Source organism: Notamacropus eugenii, chromosome 3 (genome assembly GCF_028372415.1).
Source record: "Notamacropus eugenii isolate mMacEug1 chromosome 3, mMacEug1.pri_v2, whole genome shotgun sequence".
NCBI classification, from domain to species: domain Eukaryota; kingdom Metazoa; phylum Chordata; class Mammalia; order Diprotodontia; family Macropodidae; genus Notamacropus; species Notamacropus eugenii.
Window position 1 is genome coordinate 48,324,420 of NC_092874.1, and position 17,876 is coordinate 48,342,295.

Genomic DNA, 17,876 nt, shown 5'->3' on the forward strand with positions numbered 1-17,876 from the left:
TAGTAAAATATGATCACATATTATTTTGTTAGGTTTGGGGTATTAGGATAAACAGCCATCATTCCCAGTTGTTAACAGGTGATATTTTCTGAATTGATAAAATTTAACCAGCAAGAGAAAAAGAGAAACATCAGATTGCATTGCTTGCTATATACATTTTAATTTCTATTTATTTTTGGTGAATGTTAATATTTGTTTTTTACTAAGTATCCTTCAAATTTAAGTAACATAACTCTGTTGAGAGTTTTTTGTGCCTTTGAGAAAATCTAGATTAGAGGGCTTGATAGGATCACATAAGAACGATACAAGTATAATATAAGGTTCTAAGTCTCAGCTAAAGTCCTACCTTTTCTTGATTCCTCTTACTGCTAGTGCCTTCCCTCTGTTGATCATCCCCAGTTCATCCTGTATATATCTTGGTTTTACATAATTTATGGAATTGTTTGCAAACTGCCTCTCCAATGAGGATGTGTTTCATCCTCCCCAGCTTTACCAGGACAATATTTGTCGCATAAAGATTATGGTAGGATCTTTTTCTCCCCCTTCGTTTTTGAGAATAATTTGTGTAATACGATACTAAATTATCTCTATGTCCATTAGGTGTTTTTTCCCCTTTGGTAGTTCTTTTACAGCTGGTTCTATTTCCTTCTCTGAGACTGGATATCGATCTATCTGATCTTCTGAGAGTTTGGGTATTTGATACTTTTAAAGGTATTCCTCTATTCTACTGCATTTACATGTTCTGGTTAGCATAAAACTTTGCCTAGCAGGCTCTGAGGATCCTTTGCATTTCTTCGGGTTGGTTTTGCTGGGATTTCCCTGTGCTGGTTTGCTATTTTCTTGATTTGATTTTCTGCTCTCTTCTTTTTAACCAGGCTGGCTAAAAGTTTGTCAACTGTATTTGTTTTTTCAAGAAACTAGCTTCCTAACAACTGCAGCTGCCTAAAAGTGAAATCAATGTTTCCTCAGCATACAGATGAGCCATACATCACTGTGGGTCTTCAAGTTAACATGGGATCATTATTTTTTTAGGGACATTAGAGAAGGGATTTTTGATTAGCCACAGGTTGAACTGGGCTCCTTTCTAGCTCTTAGCTTGTGTGTTTCTGTGCATGATAATAAAAGTAAGGTAAGGAGTTACAAACTGAAGAATAATATTATTTAATTCTGTTTTGAGAGCTACATATTTTTACCGAGGACTGAAACTCGCCCAAAGAGCAGAAATGCAAGTGAAATCAGATGGCCCAAGGAAGAAGGGCAACATGACTCCACCTCCGAGGGCGAGTGATCATTGACGAGGGATTATTTATTGAGTAGCTGTGATAAACATGGCATCTGCTGTAACATGGCTGAGATGCTTCTCTTTCACATAAACAAACTATTATAAACATATGGGAAATTAAAAAATGTACAAGACACAGCCTTTGTCCCCAAAAATTTTATCATCTGGTAGAAAAAGTATGTACACATACAGCTACAATACAAAGCAGTAAAGTGTTAAGAACTATAGGAAAAGTACAAAGAAAAGTACAAAGTACAAAAAGTACAAAGGAAAGAAATGATTTCAAGGTGGTGTGAGTTAAGACAGCTTTATGAACATGGTTGTACTTGAGCTAGATCCTAAAAAGATGGGCAGGATCTTCACAGGTAGAAGGGGAACAGGACGGGAAAGGGGAAAATGTAGCATTCCAGAGAGAGGGAAAAGGCGCACAGGCGGAGACATGGGGTTTTTAGGATGAAGGGGGAGCTGTACAGTTGGGCTGAAGTGTAGGGTACCTCCAGGCAGCAGTAGGAGATAAGTCAGGAAAGATAAGAATTTAGATTGTGGAACTCCTTAATTGCAAGAAACAAGAGAAAGTTTATTTCCTAAAACTGAAGATACTAAACAAAATTAGTCAGCTACAGGTCATGGGTACTTGAGTGCTATAAATGTGACCTACAAGCTATGTAACTGGGTTTGTTGTTATCAGTGAACTCTGCCACTCTTCTGTGATGCTTTAACCAAGGACTCATGTTTCTATATGAATATCTCCTTTGGGAGTCAGAAAGATAAATACATGCAGTTATCAATTTTTAGTTAAATCCAAAATGACTTTTCTCATTATAACTGGTCACTGCCCCACAGACATGCCAGGTCATTTCTTCCTGGGTGTTTTTGACTCATGTTGCTCCTCTTCCATGAAATGTCTCTTCTTTCTTCTTTCCAGTCCATTTCTAGCCTTTGAATCCTGGACACCCAGTCAATCCTACCTTCCTCCATGAAGCCATCTTTTACCTTCCCACAAACTCCTCCCTGACTGAATGCCTATGGCATTTATAGTTTTTACCACATGGTTCAGAACTTGATTATATATTATTTTGTGTTACACAATACTGTCTAACATATACTTATCTTTCCTTCCATACTATAATGGGGCTTAATTATTTTTTATCCCCCATACTGCCTAACAAAGTGCTGAGCACTTAAGAGGCCATAGATGCTGGGTGAATGATCACGTGGTTAATATTGGTTTAGACAGGATTACCAAAAACAAATCTGGGGCAAATTAGTGGATTTTCAAAATCAACTGTTAACCACTCCTGATTTGTCTATTTTTAGGTGTATGTCTTTTGCCTCCTTTCCAGATGCAGTGATTAATTTGCATGTCAAGAGGAACTAGGACCTTCATCACAGTTTCACCTTCCTTTGCTCTACTCAATCAACAAGCATTTTATCATGCACCACTGTGCCAAGCACTTGGCAAGGTAATGGAGAAACAAAGACAAAACAATGCTGAGACACTCCCCCCGCATTCAGGTCCCATCATTTATGCTAATACTCCACAACCTTGTTGGAGCTGCAAGAAGCAGGGCAGTAGAGTGGCGTGGAGGATGAACTTTGGAGCCTGGGAAACCTGGGCTGCCATTTTATAGATAGGGAAACAGAGGATCTGAGTGTTCAGTGTTCTTGGCCACAGTGACGAGGTGGCCCTCTATACTCCAGGTCTATTGCTCTTCCCACTCCAACAGATTCCCTGGAGTCAAGAGTTTGAAAGGCTGCCACGGGAAAGATGGGCTCCTGAGTGAGTATAGGACTAGAGCAGGAGGTAGAAGTAGCAGAGAGGGAGACAGAGGTTCAATGGAAGGAAAAGCTTTCCAACGGTAAGAGCTATCCCAAAGGGGGATGGGGCCATTTCAGCAAGAATGAGTAAGCAGAGGATGTGTGACCAACGGTCAGCAGGACTGTAGAACAACTTTTTGGTACATGAGTTAGACTAGATGACCTCTTGGATTCCTTTCAACTCTTGGGATTCTGTGATACAGTGAGTAATCAGTTTGCCCATAGAAAATCCTACCTCTGACACACAGGGCTGAGTCACCCAAGTGGCCTAGGCAGTTAACTCTTCATGTTGAAGTTTCAGATGAATTGCTGATGCACATTTGGAAAGAGTTTCCCCATTTGGAATTCTCTATGAAACCACACAGTTTTAGTCAAAGAAATGGTCTCCTTATTTGCACATATTTTGAAATCACTGAAGTGCTTAATTCAAGAAAAGTGGAGCACAGAGGTATGTATATTTGACATTTCATTTTAAAGAGTGAAAACAAATTTGATTACAAATACAGTAAGTAAGAAGCTGCCTCCCTGTGTCTGCAGCCAAATGTTTATTGAAAATGGAATAAACAAAGCCCCAATGCTGTTAAACGAAACCATGGACAGCATGAGGCAGTGACAACTACACTGCAGCTCTCCCTATCCCCACAAAGAGATCCAAAGAGAAGATTCCAAATTTCAGTAAGTGCATCAAGGGCATTTGGAAGACACAGAAAACTTTCTACAGAGAAACAATATCAATTTCCCCGTTTTACTTTCTTGTTCTGAAGAATTATTTATTAGAATAGATTTCTGGCTTTCCCAGCACAGCTGTTTGTTTGGACCCCTGGTCCCAAGCCTTACCTCTCTTGTCTGGTCTTCACTGACAGGCTGGAACTTAGGGGTAGCCTTCAGCTTCTGTTCTAGTTTCTGAATTTCTTGCTGGAACACATCTCTTTCATGTTCTCGATCGAATGCTTGTTCCTAAAATTTGAGTATAAGATTAATAGAAGAAACAGTCATTTAGGTGCTATTTTTCTTTAATTTAACATGATTTTAGACAGTCTAGCCTCAGGTACAGTGCTGATTGAACGCGAGGAGCTACAAGAGATGACAGCATGAAGACTTGGCTAGCTCTACAGTTCTTATGATGGTGCACTCAAAGCAATGAAGCTTGACTTACAACTTCAGACAGAGTGATAAAATGAAGTCAAAATGAATGTCAAAAGTATAATGAGTCAATTGAATTCAAATGATGTGAAATGCAGGGAGAAAGAAAATAAGCACGTTATAATAATAACAGCTAATATTTATAGAGTGCTCACTATGTCAGGCACTGTATTAAGATCCTCAAGTGACGTGCCCAGTGTAACACAGCTAGTAAGTATCAAAGGCCAGATTTAAACAAAGGTCTTCCTGGATCCAGGCCCAGTGCTCTATCCACTGTGCCAACAGCTGCCTCCATACAGAATACAAAATGTGAAAAAACTTGCTAACTATATTCTTAAAATTTATTTAATTTCCTGCACAAGAGGAACACTATAACATTAACTTGGGATCAACTGTCTGCAAAGTAATAAGAATTCTTTTATAAAGGCATACTGAATAAATGAACATTTCTAATCTGGTAATATGTCAATTCTAAAACACTTAAGTGTTTGGAGTATAGACTAGAAGAGAATTTTGAAACCTTCAGGACAGCCCCCAATACCTCTTTCTTCCTTAAGAAAAATAAAAAAAAATTAAAACCTATATAGTACACAAAGGGCACTATAGGTACATACTTTTATTTTGCCAGGCATACACCTGGTTGTGCAAGCATCTAAAGGATTTTCCCAAAGTAAAAAAAAACACAAACCAGCACACGCCTGACTAGGATGTTTTTCATGAAAATCTCCCAGTGGCATGACGTGATGCTGGTAGGGTCACTGGCTACTAAAGGCCTCAGCCCTGGAAGAAGAGTCACTATTTATGTGCCACCACCTGTGCGCTGGACTTTTTTCTGTTCAACTGCTGGCACCAATGGTACTGCACTGTTCTCAATGCTGAAAACCCTTATCACTTTGAATTGATATAGAAAACATCTGCAGATTTTAAAAGCAGCCATTTTTACACATGTGTGAATGAACTGTCATGAGGTTAAGGTTGGAACCTGGAAGGTTATAACTGCCATTCTACTGGATGCAGTGGAAAGAATGCTGGATTTGGAGTGAGAAGCCAGGGGTTCGAATCACAGTTCTGGGTAATCCTACCAGTCATTACAAGTTCCTGGGCCTCATTCTTCTCATTTGTAAAATGGAGTGGTCTATTAATGATGCGATCTCACATTCTCTCCATCTCTAAATCTATGACACTGCCAAGATAAAATCCTCCAGATCTTCAAAAAAAGAAGGCAGATTCACCTCCATTTTTCTTTATACTTACATCTAAAAATTTCCGCATTTTCTCCAGCTGCTTCTCCAGGAAATGGTTTTGCTGTCTCAGATCCATCACTTCAGTAGTCTTTTCTTGTTCCAGCTCCTTAAAGCGGCTGACTTGTTCCTCTACATCTATTTCCAGAGCTTTCACTTGTTTCTGAAGGTCACCACAGACCTTTTCTGCTTGACGCTGAACTTCTAGTTTTTCCCTCGCTAGTCTTCCTGTTTCTTCCAGTAGTTCTGCTAACAAATGAAAAGTCACTGCAGGTTTTGTTACCAAGTTAATGATGGAGCACACCACAATTCTATGTACAGGATTAAACCACATGAAACAGAAAACCTGGATTTTAATTCAAACACACAAAAGAAGCAATGAGCTATGCTTTCTTTTTCTCTTTAAAATATTCAGAATATCTAAACTTACCATGTATCATGCCACCATAGATCATCATTATAAGCATTATAAGCACAAGAGTACTATCACTAAATGGTGATTCTTATGGGGAAAAAAAGCAAAGAAAGTCAAAGTTATATGTTTTTACTCTAGGGAAAGGACAAAGTTACCTAATGCAAAAACCATCACTTGATTTACACAAAGCAGTTAATTTGTTCTCAATCCAAAAATCTATTTTTTATATCCATGCATGTCCCTCATTTGAAGAACCAATACTATAAACCTTTATGTAGGACCGCTGAGAAATATAGAAAGAGCAATGATTTGATTACAATGAGATTTCCTATTTTGTCCCTTTTCAGATACCCATTCCTGAATTACCTTTCACATGCAGCAAGGGAGGACTGGCAAGTGTGTATCCAATGCAGAGCTCCTCTGCTGGGAAAAGATGTAAGTCATGCTGGTGCCCAGAGACCAGATCATTGACTGACATCTGTGATATTAATGTGGTCAGTGCTAGGAAGCTGGAGACACTGACCCCCTTTCTTTTATTTCTGCAAACACTACTGATGTTAATAAGGAATATAAACACAAAAAAACCCAGAAAACTTTTGTTCACTACACATCAAAGATTCTTCTGATGCCATCATCTTATATGCTACTTAACCAATTCCTCATTTAGACAATTATCACGAATCGATGTTAACAGCACTTGGCAAAAGTAATTAATTGTCTATATTAATTGTATTTGGAAGTTAAGAGACACTAAGTTTTATGAAACTAAGGTAGTCGTAATTACTTAACTACTTAACTCAATTACTTAATAACTTAATTACTGTTCAAAAATGAATACAATAAGATGATGGTGAATATGAATCTCTTGTTAATTTCAAAAAAAGGAATATGCTTTTTAACTGTAAGAAAATTTTTGTTAAAGGAAAAGACTAAGTGTGAAATACAACAGCAAAGTTTCAGAGTTAGAGAAATGGTTAGTTGGAAGTCCAAGAATCATTATTTACTTAATTTTAGGAAGTAAGTCTATCACCCGATTAAAGACAGCTATGTAGTACACAAACACACCTGCTTCTGGTGCTGCATCAACTGCAGCATCTACTAGCCCTAAGAGAAAAGGAAAAGGAAACAAAAGCAGAATAATTTACACACCATCTCTTCTTCAAGTGGGTTAATATAAAAAGGGAAAATGAAGCAAAAGACAAGACTGAAGTTCACTGACATTAGCAGCTTTTCTTGGAAATTCTAAATATTTCTCATTAGTTCACTCAACATTTATTAAGCACATACTAGACACAAGGCATCATCAGATTTGTTCTTCAGATGTGAAAAATGCCAACATTACACTTGAAATTTTTCAATACATTAATTTGAGCAACCACAACACCACAAACAGTTCTTCACTGTAGGTCAGAAATTTCAGCATTATTTAAACATTGCTAAGGAAGTTTGTGGGGCTACAAAATTTGTAATTGATTGTAATCTGTAATGTAAAATGGACATGGCTTGAAAGAGACAAAATTGGGAATTCACTGCAAGTAATTCAAATGCCATACTCACAAAAAACTTACGTTTTCTAAATAATTAGTTTTCACCCTTACCCCTGAACTCTAACTGTAATTATTATTATTAAAAACAGATTAAACTAGGTGGCAACCTGCTTTTAGAAGTCATTAACTTTCTCACTCTGCTCTACTCTACAATCAACTATCTCACCCCTCCAAACTGCTCATCATTTGTCAGGAAGTACTGCTCAGTAACCAACTAATTTTTTTTTTTCATTCTCTGCCATTAGAGTATATACTTTTCACAAGTTCTTTCATATTCTGCATTATCAGCAACTTCCACTTGGGGTTAAGTGCATAAAGTTGAAGGAGGAAGTATTCTTTCCTACTGATACCTGGGGAAAAAAATAGCTATATCCCAGCTACTGACTAATAATACTAATAATATGCTCTAACATCTTTAAAGCAAATGTAACATGCCAAAGCCACCAAAGGGAAAACTGAAGTGAGTCAACTCAAAATGAATGTGCATATAAATATCATATCTCATAAAACAATAGTCCAAATAATACATACCTTGGTGAGCTTGTAGTTTTTCAGCTTTCCATATAGCTATCTCTCTAGAGAAAAGTTTTCTTTCTTCCTCTATTTGCTCTTTTTCTTCTTCTAACTCTTCTAATTTTCTACCTACACATAACAACTCCTCCGCAAGGTAGTCAATTAGGTTACCCTTTTCCTCAAATTCACTTTCAAAAAGAGCTTTTTCTTCTTCACCACCAATGATGTCTGGGAAATAAAATTATCAGAAGAACAGGATTGTTTTAGCCTGTGGTTTTATCACTGGATTTTCAAAAGAAGAACTGATGCAGTATCATGACAATTTAAAACTTGCCTACATACCATTTCAAATAATACTGAATTGTTTATTAAGAATATCAAAAGCTTATGTCTTGACATGGTAATTAAAGTGCTATTTGGTTTTTTTCTTGGTGCTTAAATGTTATTCTAACTTAGAAATGTCCCTCATAATAACAGTTTACTTTCACACACTTTACATGTTGCTTTTTGGAGACTTAGAAGGACTATATTTACAGGTGGAACAAGGAGGGGGTATGGTACAATGAAAAGTATACTGGATTGTAAAAAAATGTTTTATGGATGTGTTTTGTTTTTATATTAAGAATAATTACAGATCACCTTCACTCCATGAGCGGTCTGTTTAACAGAGTGAAACAATCAGGCAAAACTAATAATATGACGATGTCATCTAAAAAGTGCATCACATGCCACATTCCCCATGTGCAGCACCTGCCTCACCTTTTTACTTTTAAAAGTTAACAGAAGTCTAATTTCTCTCCCTTCCATCCAGTATCCCACTGGGGGCAGGGCGGGGGGAAGAAGAAAAACATTTCTTGTAACAAATGTGCACAGACACGCAGAACAGATTCCTTCCTGGTCTATATTGAAATATAAATGCAAATATAGTCTATTACGTATATGTATAGATACGTGTGTGTGTCTCATTATACACCTTAACTCTGTCCTCTCTCTGACATGGAGAGCGTGTTTCATCACTGGTCTTCCAGAATCATGAATGGCCATTAAATTTGTCATAATTTTCTGTGCTTTTCTAACTTGTTTGTTTTTCTACTATTGTTGTTACAGTATAGACTCTTCTCTTGGTTTTGCTCATCTCATTCTCTATCAGATTATGAAGTCGGTATATCCTTTGAGCCAGCTATACTACTGCTAGGTATCTATACCCAAAAGAGAGCAAAGACAAAAAAAGGTACATGCGCGCGCGCACGCACGCACACACACACTCTCTCACACATTTATAGCAGCTTTTTTGCGGCAACAAAAAACTGGAAACTAAGAGGTGTTACATAATCGAGCAATGACTGAGTGAGTTGTAATATATGACTGTGATGGAATACTATTGTGAAATAAAGAAACAGATTTCAAAGAAACATGGAGAACCTTAAATGAAGTGATACAGGGTGAAATAAGCAGAAACAGAAGAAAAATTTGTACAATTAGTATCAATATCCTCACAGTTTTTGGAAGACTTTGATAACCTACTGAAGAGGCTGGGTCTGTGCTAGGGGATGTGGCCCCAAACTGCATCTCTGCCCCTTTCTCCTGATGTGACTGAGGTCATGTCCCTTGTCTTTTCTGGATCTAATTTCCTTGTATGGAAAATGGAGGACTTGGACCAGTCTGAAATCTGAGATTTGCAGTTCAGTATCAATATGTGATTAACAGCTACAATTTATAGATGAGGAAACTGTCCTGCAGCTGTAGGGCTCGAACTGAAGTCCTGACTCCAAGTCATTCATTCACTTGTTCATTTAACCAGGGTTGGTTTTTTTTAATAAGTTTTCTTAGTGCCTTTTGTTTCTATGCCACAAGCATTCAATCATTTTTAGAAATACCATTCCCTTCTGAAACTCCCAACCTTATGGAACTGAACACTCTTTTATACAAAGAAAAACAGTTAAGCAAAAGTAACTGCTAACCATCGCTACATCTGATAATGTGGGTTTCAATCAGCCCTTGCCTCCCTACCAAGAAGAAGGAAGTATGTTTCATTCTACTCAGAAGTTTTTTTTAATAATGCAAAATTAATTCTTCTTTTGGTTTACACTGTGGTAGTCAGTGTACATGTTATCCTTCTTGCTTTCCTTCTCTCATTCTGTATTCCTTCACACACATCTCAGATTACTCAGTTTCTCATGTGTCTAATTTCTTATTGCACAATCCAATGCCACCATATTCAGACTGTAAAGGGCTTTAGACACCAAGCAGAACAATCAACATTCTATCCTAGAGGATTCAGTTTTGTTTTTTTTTTTTTTTGAGCAGAGATCTGTTTTGGAAATATAACTTTACCATCTATGGAAGATCAGTGGAAGAGAAGAGAGGTGATGAACAGATGTGAGTAAAGAGAAGGCACTGGATGTGAGGATGTGAAGGCTTATCTGATAAGACCTGTCATCTATGATTTGATAGGAGAGGATGGAGTTACAACCAAAGGTGTTATTTGAATTATTATTCAGTGGGCACAGTAGTACATGAAAAAGTAACCTGACGCAGTATTACAAAATAGCAAAATTAGAAGAATATTTGCACAGTTCCTTGGACAGAAAAGAATTTCAGAGGCAAAAACAACATAGTATATACAATAGAAAGAACACCGAATTTAAGAGCCAGAAAGCCCAGGTACAAATTATAGTTTCAATATTTATTGGAAGTGTGACCAAGGTCAAATGACTTTACCTTGCTAAGACTATTTCCACACCTACAAAATAGGGATTAACAATTTATCTATGTATTGTGTGGGAAGAAAGGAAGGAGGAGGGGCAGAGACAGAACTGTATTAATTCCTCTCTCGATATGAAATGTTCCTGGGAAAATGACTATTTTCTCTCTGTGGCCCTTCCCTGTGTCTCTTCTCCACCCATGTATCGATCTCTAATAATGAACATACTGGTAGGGTCGTTCAGTGGTTTGAGAGTCAGAGTGCCTGAGTTCATTCACAGGCAGATACCGGATCTGTCTAGCCCTGGATTACTCATGTTAATCTCTTGGAGTCACAGTTTCCTTGTCTTCAAATGTCAATACTTCAGTGGAGTTTCTGTCACATTAAAGAGGAGCTCCATCCAATGGTTTGGATTGTGCATAGCCCCTAGGGCATCTACCAGCATGCAGAGGCCTTCCTTTGATACTGTAGGCATTGCTGTCCAATGACAGATGCAGCTTTTGCTTCTGTGCCTGTCCTGGTGATGTGTTATAGAATCTTCATGCCCCAAATGCCTCTCTTGTGCTGCCCCTCTGGAATAACCTGCAATTTTATTTCTTAGCCTGTGATGTTCCATGCTCCACAGCCAAACAGAATCAGCAGAAAAATATGGGTGTTAAAAAGATGGACTTTTGTTTCAAAGAGAAGACTGGGAGTTATGAAAAGGAAATCCAATCTACTACTCAATTCTAGGGCCAGTTTACTGTCCAACTGCAACATATGACCTAGCCATATGTCCTTCAGGACTACCTCTCTGAGCTGTGCGTCCAACTGTATAAAAGAGCCAGACAAGAGTACTACATTTATTTGCTTTGTCCTGATTGGACAGTGAGTCAGCCTGAAGACCTTCTCTGGGTAGACTTGGTCTCATCCAGTTACTTACTCTTCATATAGCACACTGGGAGCCAAAAATGGTGACCCCACTCTCACTAAAAGAGAAATTAGTTTGTTAGAGATATCTTGACAGATCTTTCCATTTATTGTCATTGTCCTCCTGGTTTCATCTTTGACGATTCTTGAGATAACTGTGGAATGATCCACAAAATTTTACAAACGAGCTTATCCTAACTGGTCTAGGTCTTGCCCACCCTATTTCTCCATGTGTTAAGAAGATCAACTCTTTGTTGGCTTTAAGCTCTTTAGATTCCTCACTGTGGCAACTGATTTATACTGGTTAAGCTTCCTTGGAAAATTGTGAAAACACCTAAAAAAGGACCTGCTCTCTCTCCACATAGAGGAGATCATATCAGACAAGTGTCATTCAGATTTTACTTAAAGACTAAGTGAACGTGAATCTACTACTCCCGAGACAGCTCTTTTCACTTATGGATAGCTCTAACTGTCACTAAATTATTCTCTAAATCAGCAGTTCTTAAATTGTGTGCCATGGAATTCCAAGGCACCACAGCAAACTCACAGGGAACACCACACAAACCACTAGTTCAAAGTAGATTGCACTACAATTCTCTCTCTCCATGATGTTCTCAAATGTCTGAGATGGGGTTCTATTCACTTGTACTTTCAGCAATGCCAGCAACTTCTTGAACCTCCTTTATGAGATCCTATTGTTTCATGTTGGATTTTCAGTGCATAAAAAGCTGTGATAAAAAGCAAGCACCTTAAGAAAGTCATTGTGGAACACAAAATGAAAATGGTAGTGTCCAATCTGATTCCAAGGTTTAAGAAGTAATTCAGAGCCCAACAGGTGCAGACATCTCATTAGTAATTGTGGCTTTTTAAGGATAGATGAAAAATATTTTTTCTTCAATTTCTGTATATTATTTTTTCAAATGGCCACTACATTATTGGGACGTAAATACTTATTAAGTTGTTTGGACCTAATTACTTAATAACCAGAACTGTAAGATATATTTTTTGGCCTAGGATGCCATAAAAAAGTTACTTATACAATAAGGTGCCATGAACTGAGAACATTTAAAAACCTCTGTCTTCCATCAAGCTAAAATTAACATGTACACAACTTCCACCCACTGATGCACATTCTGGCCAATGGACCAGAATAAATAAATAATAGGTCATGAAGGTACTGAAATAAATATTCAAATTAAAATTTATAAATTATAATTTATATGATTTTATATAATATATTTATACATATACATTATAAATTATAATTTATAAATTAAAATTTATCTTTGACCATATAAAATGTGGATATTTATAGTATTCATTAACCCTGTTTTGCTTAAACAACGAGATGCACGGCTAACATATCTGGGGAAAAGATTTTATAGAATGAAATGAGGCCATTTTATTAATACAAGTTAAAGATTTAATTAATAAGTCTTGTATTTTTAGAAACACCTCTGCAAACCAGAAGGAGATAAAATTCTAGCTTCATGCTTTAGGAAAAACTTCTCAACTTTGGTCATAAGCATTTAATAATCATAAAAAAATGTCACATCACATGAATTCATAACAACGTTTCATAAAACCTGTTTACAGTTTTCCATAATTTCATTTAATTTACATTTTACTCCTCATCCATTTAGGAGAGTGAGCTAAACAATAACTGGTGAGCAAAGCCAAGCCTCCCAGTATGTGCATCACACTACGTGTCAACACCCCCAAACCTCTCTAGAACTCACATTCTGTTCTGCCCAGTTCTGAGTCCAGATGCTCCCTGGCTTTCTGCTCTTCACTGACTGGCTCTTGGAATTTCAGAAATTTTGAGGTCTTCTTGTTCCGCCTGAAAGACTCGCACACCAACTCTGTCTGTGTGACTTTGGCGTGTTCAAGCTAAATTAGGAGAAAAGTTGCGCTGATGAGCAATTCATTGCATAACAAGTAAACTGAGGAAATTAAATGCATGCTTGCCTCTCAGAGGCAAAAGTTAGAATTCATGCTTAAAAATAAAGTGAAGAACAGCCTTACTCTATTTTTTTATTATAATTTATATGGAATGAATCCCAGGATAATTTGGTATAAATTAAAAGGAGATATCAATAAAAAAAGACAAGCCTAAGAAATTTGCATTAATTAGTCAAATCAGTCTTTTATTTAAATCCTTTCAATGAATGTTATTTATTATTAGCATGTAGAAATTACAGGGACCCTGTTCTGTGCTGTCTTCTCTCATCAGAGTGTGTGATCCTTGAGGACATGTACTTGTATTCCCACTGCTTAACATAATACTTAGTGTATAGTAAACACAGTAAATAAATGCTCCATCTGTATGTTTTATGAGACTGAATTTATATAATTGGTCTGCTTGGTGGGAACAGAGAGGGGATTATACTTGTAACTCAGAGAAACTGTGTTGACACACTAGACCAACTCAATTGCATATAGTTACATATAGTTACAAAGCTAAGTTTAAGTTCAGATTCAAAATCAGGTCTTCTGACTTAAAGTCCAATGTTTTTTTTTTTTAACAACTGACATAATTGTTTAATCAGCTTCTCCACTACAGATAGAGTGATTTCACACATACAGTGCTGGCACCATGGAAGTCAGAATCTAGGTACACAAGGGTTTGAATGTCACCAAGGTGGAAAACTTTAGAGCTGTACCCCAAGGCCCATCCAGGCTTTGGTTTCCCTCCTAAACCAACTCCAGTGAATTCCTGGAACAACAGTCCCGTCAGGCATTCCAGACAAAGGAAATGCCCCATTAGGAAAAACTCAATGGCCTAGCATACTAAGGGTCTGGCTTGTTAAATGGCTATTCAAAAACAAAGAGATAAATAGACAGGAAGGCAACAAATACCCAGACACCCAACATGCAAGTAAGGAAACCTCCAAGAATAACAGTTTGACACTTAAGAAATCACATCCAAGTTTGATCCAAGTAACTGGTTTTCTTCCCAATGATCAAAAAAGGTTAACTCTGCAGTTTTTCCCACACCTTTTTTCTTTACAGACTTTCACAACTTGGGAAAATGAATCAGTATGAGATCTACTCTGGAGTGTTAGCTTAGATAGGGAGGCCTGTGCCTTACCCTCCTCTCAAGGAACACAACAATACACTTCCACTAGCAACAGAGAATGCTTTGGTCTTGGTAGTTCAGCAACTAGAACCACAAAGAAACACATGGCTCCTATTTGCTTTCAAATCACAATCTCTCCATTCTCTAGTTTATGCCACTCCATTACAAAGTGGTGGAGAACAGCGGATAATAAAAGCAGGATCTAAATCAAGGACCCTCGTATTCACACAGAAAAAGGTAGAACATTCAGCCTTACCTCCTTTTCCACTATGGGAAAACAAACAGTAGGATCGAATGGCTCTGAAACAGATTGGGGGAGAAGCAAATTTTGTTTGGATAAAAGCTCCAAATGTGAGCCCATATGAGCTGGGGGCCAGGCTACCCTCAGGGGAGTGAGTTCTCAGCTACTTGTACTATCTTTGGCAAAAGCATAAGACATGCTCCAGTACACCCAACAGGAACAGGCAGTAGTTGCTGGGTGGCTAGGTGGAGCTCACCAGTATTCAGACAAGTTTAATATATTAATGGACTATAACTTGTTTATTTTTCAGTTGGTAAAGAAGGAAAAAATCAGCTAATTTCAGTTCCTTATTAATTTTTCTTGAAAAAAATAAGAACATGCTAACCTTCAGCTAAATAGTTTTGTCCTTAAAAGATGCATACAATCTATCTATACTATGTGGTGCTGTGTCCTTTATCTTCGTCTACTTGGGACACTTCTAGGAAATGTTAGCCCAGATTATAATTGCCCAAATGTGGGCAAACTACCAGAGCAAGACCCAGTAGCTGCACCAGAGCTACTGCAATTTGGAGACCAAGGAGCCTCTCTCAAGCTATAAGGTTCCAAGTTTGCTTATTTGCTTGCTTGCCTTGATAATACTCTTTATGAATATTTAAATAACATTGATTGATTTCACCTATTTCTGTGACTTTTGCTTCTAATTTACATTGCGTTTGCTTAGAAAGCAGTTAAAAATTCAAACCAGCTAAGCCACAAGATTTTTGTTTATTTGTTTCTTTTCAATTTTACAGAATAAGTCAAGAGAATAGAAACTTGATACACATGCTTTAAAATAACTCTGGTTATAACTACACTTAGGTTTTATATTAAATCAGATTTTGGCTAAAAAAATAAGTAAGCCTTACTAAATCCAATATGACACTATAAAATTACCAATAACGAATTAATTTTCCCATTTAAAATACAAAGTTTTACTTATAGCCAAACTAATCTGCTCTAATAGGTATTTAATAAAATAAAAACAGAGCAGAAGGTAGTGTGATATGGTACAAACGCCATTTAGCTTGAAGTCACAGGTCACTTAAAATCCATGCAATTTTGGGAAAGTTCCTTAACTTCTCGGACCCTCAACTGTCCTAATATATAAAGTGATGGAGTTGGGGAGGGTGACCTCTAAGTTGCCCTACAGCTTTATTGCTGTCTTCCTTTTGTCCTATAAAGTCATAAAATCTTTTCTTAAAGAAGCAATATTTCAGTTTATGAGAACTGTGTGATATGATATACTTTAGTTGAAATGATTTACTACCACTTTGCATAATAATATCAGATCTTAAACATTTTCACCTAAATATTTTTAAAAAATACTTAGTGAATTTGTGAATTACTATTGAACTTTAAATGAGCGTTTTCAATATCCCTGATAAAATTCACTGTCACTTTAATATAAGTTACAGGAAGGATAATAAAAGTTTTGAAAGCCACCTGGCTTGGGTGGTTAACATTTGTTAAATATTAGCTAAGTATATTATAGTTTAAGCCCTGAACTTCACAAGAATGTGGTTTATGTCACATTAAAGAACATGGAGGGGTGATCAAAATATCTATTTTAGCAGTAATGAATTTAAGGCAAAAATACTAAATATATAGTATTACTTATGAGAAATACTTACTGTATAATGATGTTACATTTCCTGTAAAGAAAGCACAATATTTTCTCACAGTGGTATATTAAGTATTTTTAAAATAGAAAAGGTTCCACATAGAATTTTTTTCTAATAAATCTTATTAGATAAAATAATTAAATATCTAATTAGATAAAATTATTAAAATTTCTTTATTTAAAGATAATCTAATTAAGACATTTTCAATAAATGCACTGAAGGAAGCCAAAAGGGGTGGCATAAACAAATGGAACAGCTCTACTACTACACTGTTAAATTTGATACATTTATTTCTTAAGAAAACACAATTGTACATAAATTCATAGTTTCGTATACAAGCTTATTTCTTTTTGGTATACTGAAAAGTTTGTTGAAGATTAAGTTCAAAATTTAAATAAAATTTAATTTAAAAAATACACCCCTTGACTCCTGTTATCATTTCATAGACTGAACAACTTTTCCTAAGGCCAACCACAGTAAACTTCTCCAGAAAGTGCCTAGTAGGTCACTTGAACTGGAGAACAGTTACACCAGTCTATTTTTCCTCAGATTCAGAGCACACTCATGCATTAGGTCACTGAAAGTCACCCAAACCTAATTCACCTAAAGCTGAATGGCAATGATATAAACGAAAAACGAAAACAAACTCAGAATCACCAATGAATAATTTCAGTACTTACTGAGTATGGTGGGGTAGGCAAGCAGATTTTAGAAATGAGCTTTACTATATGCCCATTTCTTTTATTACTAAAATGAAAAATAGAAGTGTTAACAACGATTGAATTATTTTCATCCAGCTGTTCACTGAGAGGAAATGGATCTGGTAAAGGCACTCGCGATTCAACCTCATACATGTCTTCATCCTGCTCTTCCAACCACAAGCCACTGAGGGTATCTGAGGCCCAGTAAGTTCTATAGGAATCCATTCTAGAGACGGAGTCACTGATGATCTGTTTGACTGACTAAGCAGGTTGGCTACCTACGGTTGATTAAAGAGGGTTTCTCTCCGAGATTCTGAAGATAAACACCAGGACAGCATCAAAAAAGTCTCCTTGTCACTGTCTTAGGCAGTGAATCTTCGACAATTAATGAACGCACCTGAGCAATTGAAAGGTCCAACATAACCTCACTTTTCAAAAACTAGATGAGTGCCATTCTTCTCACAAGTGATAAAATCCTTGAAAAACCAAAGAACGAGACCAGAAGCAGCTAGTCAGCAAAGCAATAAATATTGGCACCAACCCTGTAAGGTGCAAAAAGCAAGAGACGCAAGCACAACTTGGCAGGGAAAGTCAACATTTGAAATCTCCATAGAAGCAAAGG

The 17,876-nt window shown here is 36.9% G+C and overlaps 1 protein-coding gene across 3 annotated transcripts in view; it reads right to left on the reverse strand.

Moving 5' to 3' along the window:
* Positions 1-17,598, reverse strand: part of LOC140530903 (A-kinase anchor protein 9-like) — a 67,242-nt gene extending 49,644 nt beyond the window's left edge. Inside the window, exons 1-5 of one of the 3 annotated variants that reach the window (XM_072650026.1) lie at positions 17,234-17,598; positions 13,312-13,462; positions 7,978-8,187; positions 5,498-5,730; positions 3,938-4,057 (exon numbers count right to left, since the gene is read on the reverse strand). In XM_072650026.1, the coding sequence (XP_072506127.1) occupies positions 3,938-4,057; positions 5,498-5,730; positions 7,978-8,187; positions 13,312-13,462; positions 17,234-17,479 (960 nt within the window). In that variant the 5' untranslated portion in view covers positions 17,480-17,598. Of the gene's footprint in view, positions 1-3,937; positions 4,058-5,497; positions 5,734-7,977; positions 8,188-13,311; positions 13,463-14,907; positions 15,086-17,233 lie in introns of those variants that run through there. The other 2 variants (XM_072650025.1, XM_072650027.1) reach the window with 2 other exon arrangements.
* Between the last annotated feature and the right edge of the window lie 278 nt (positions 17,599-17,876).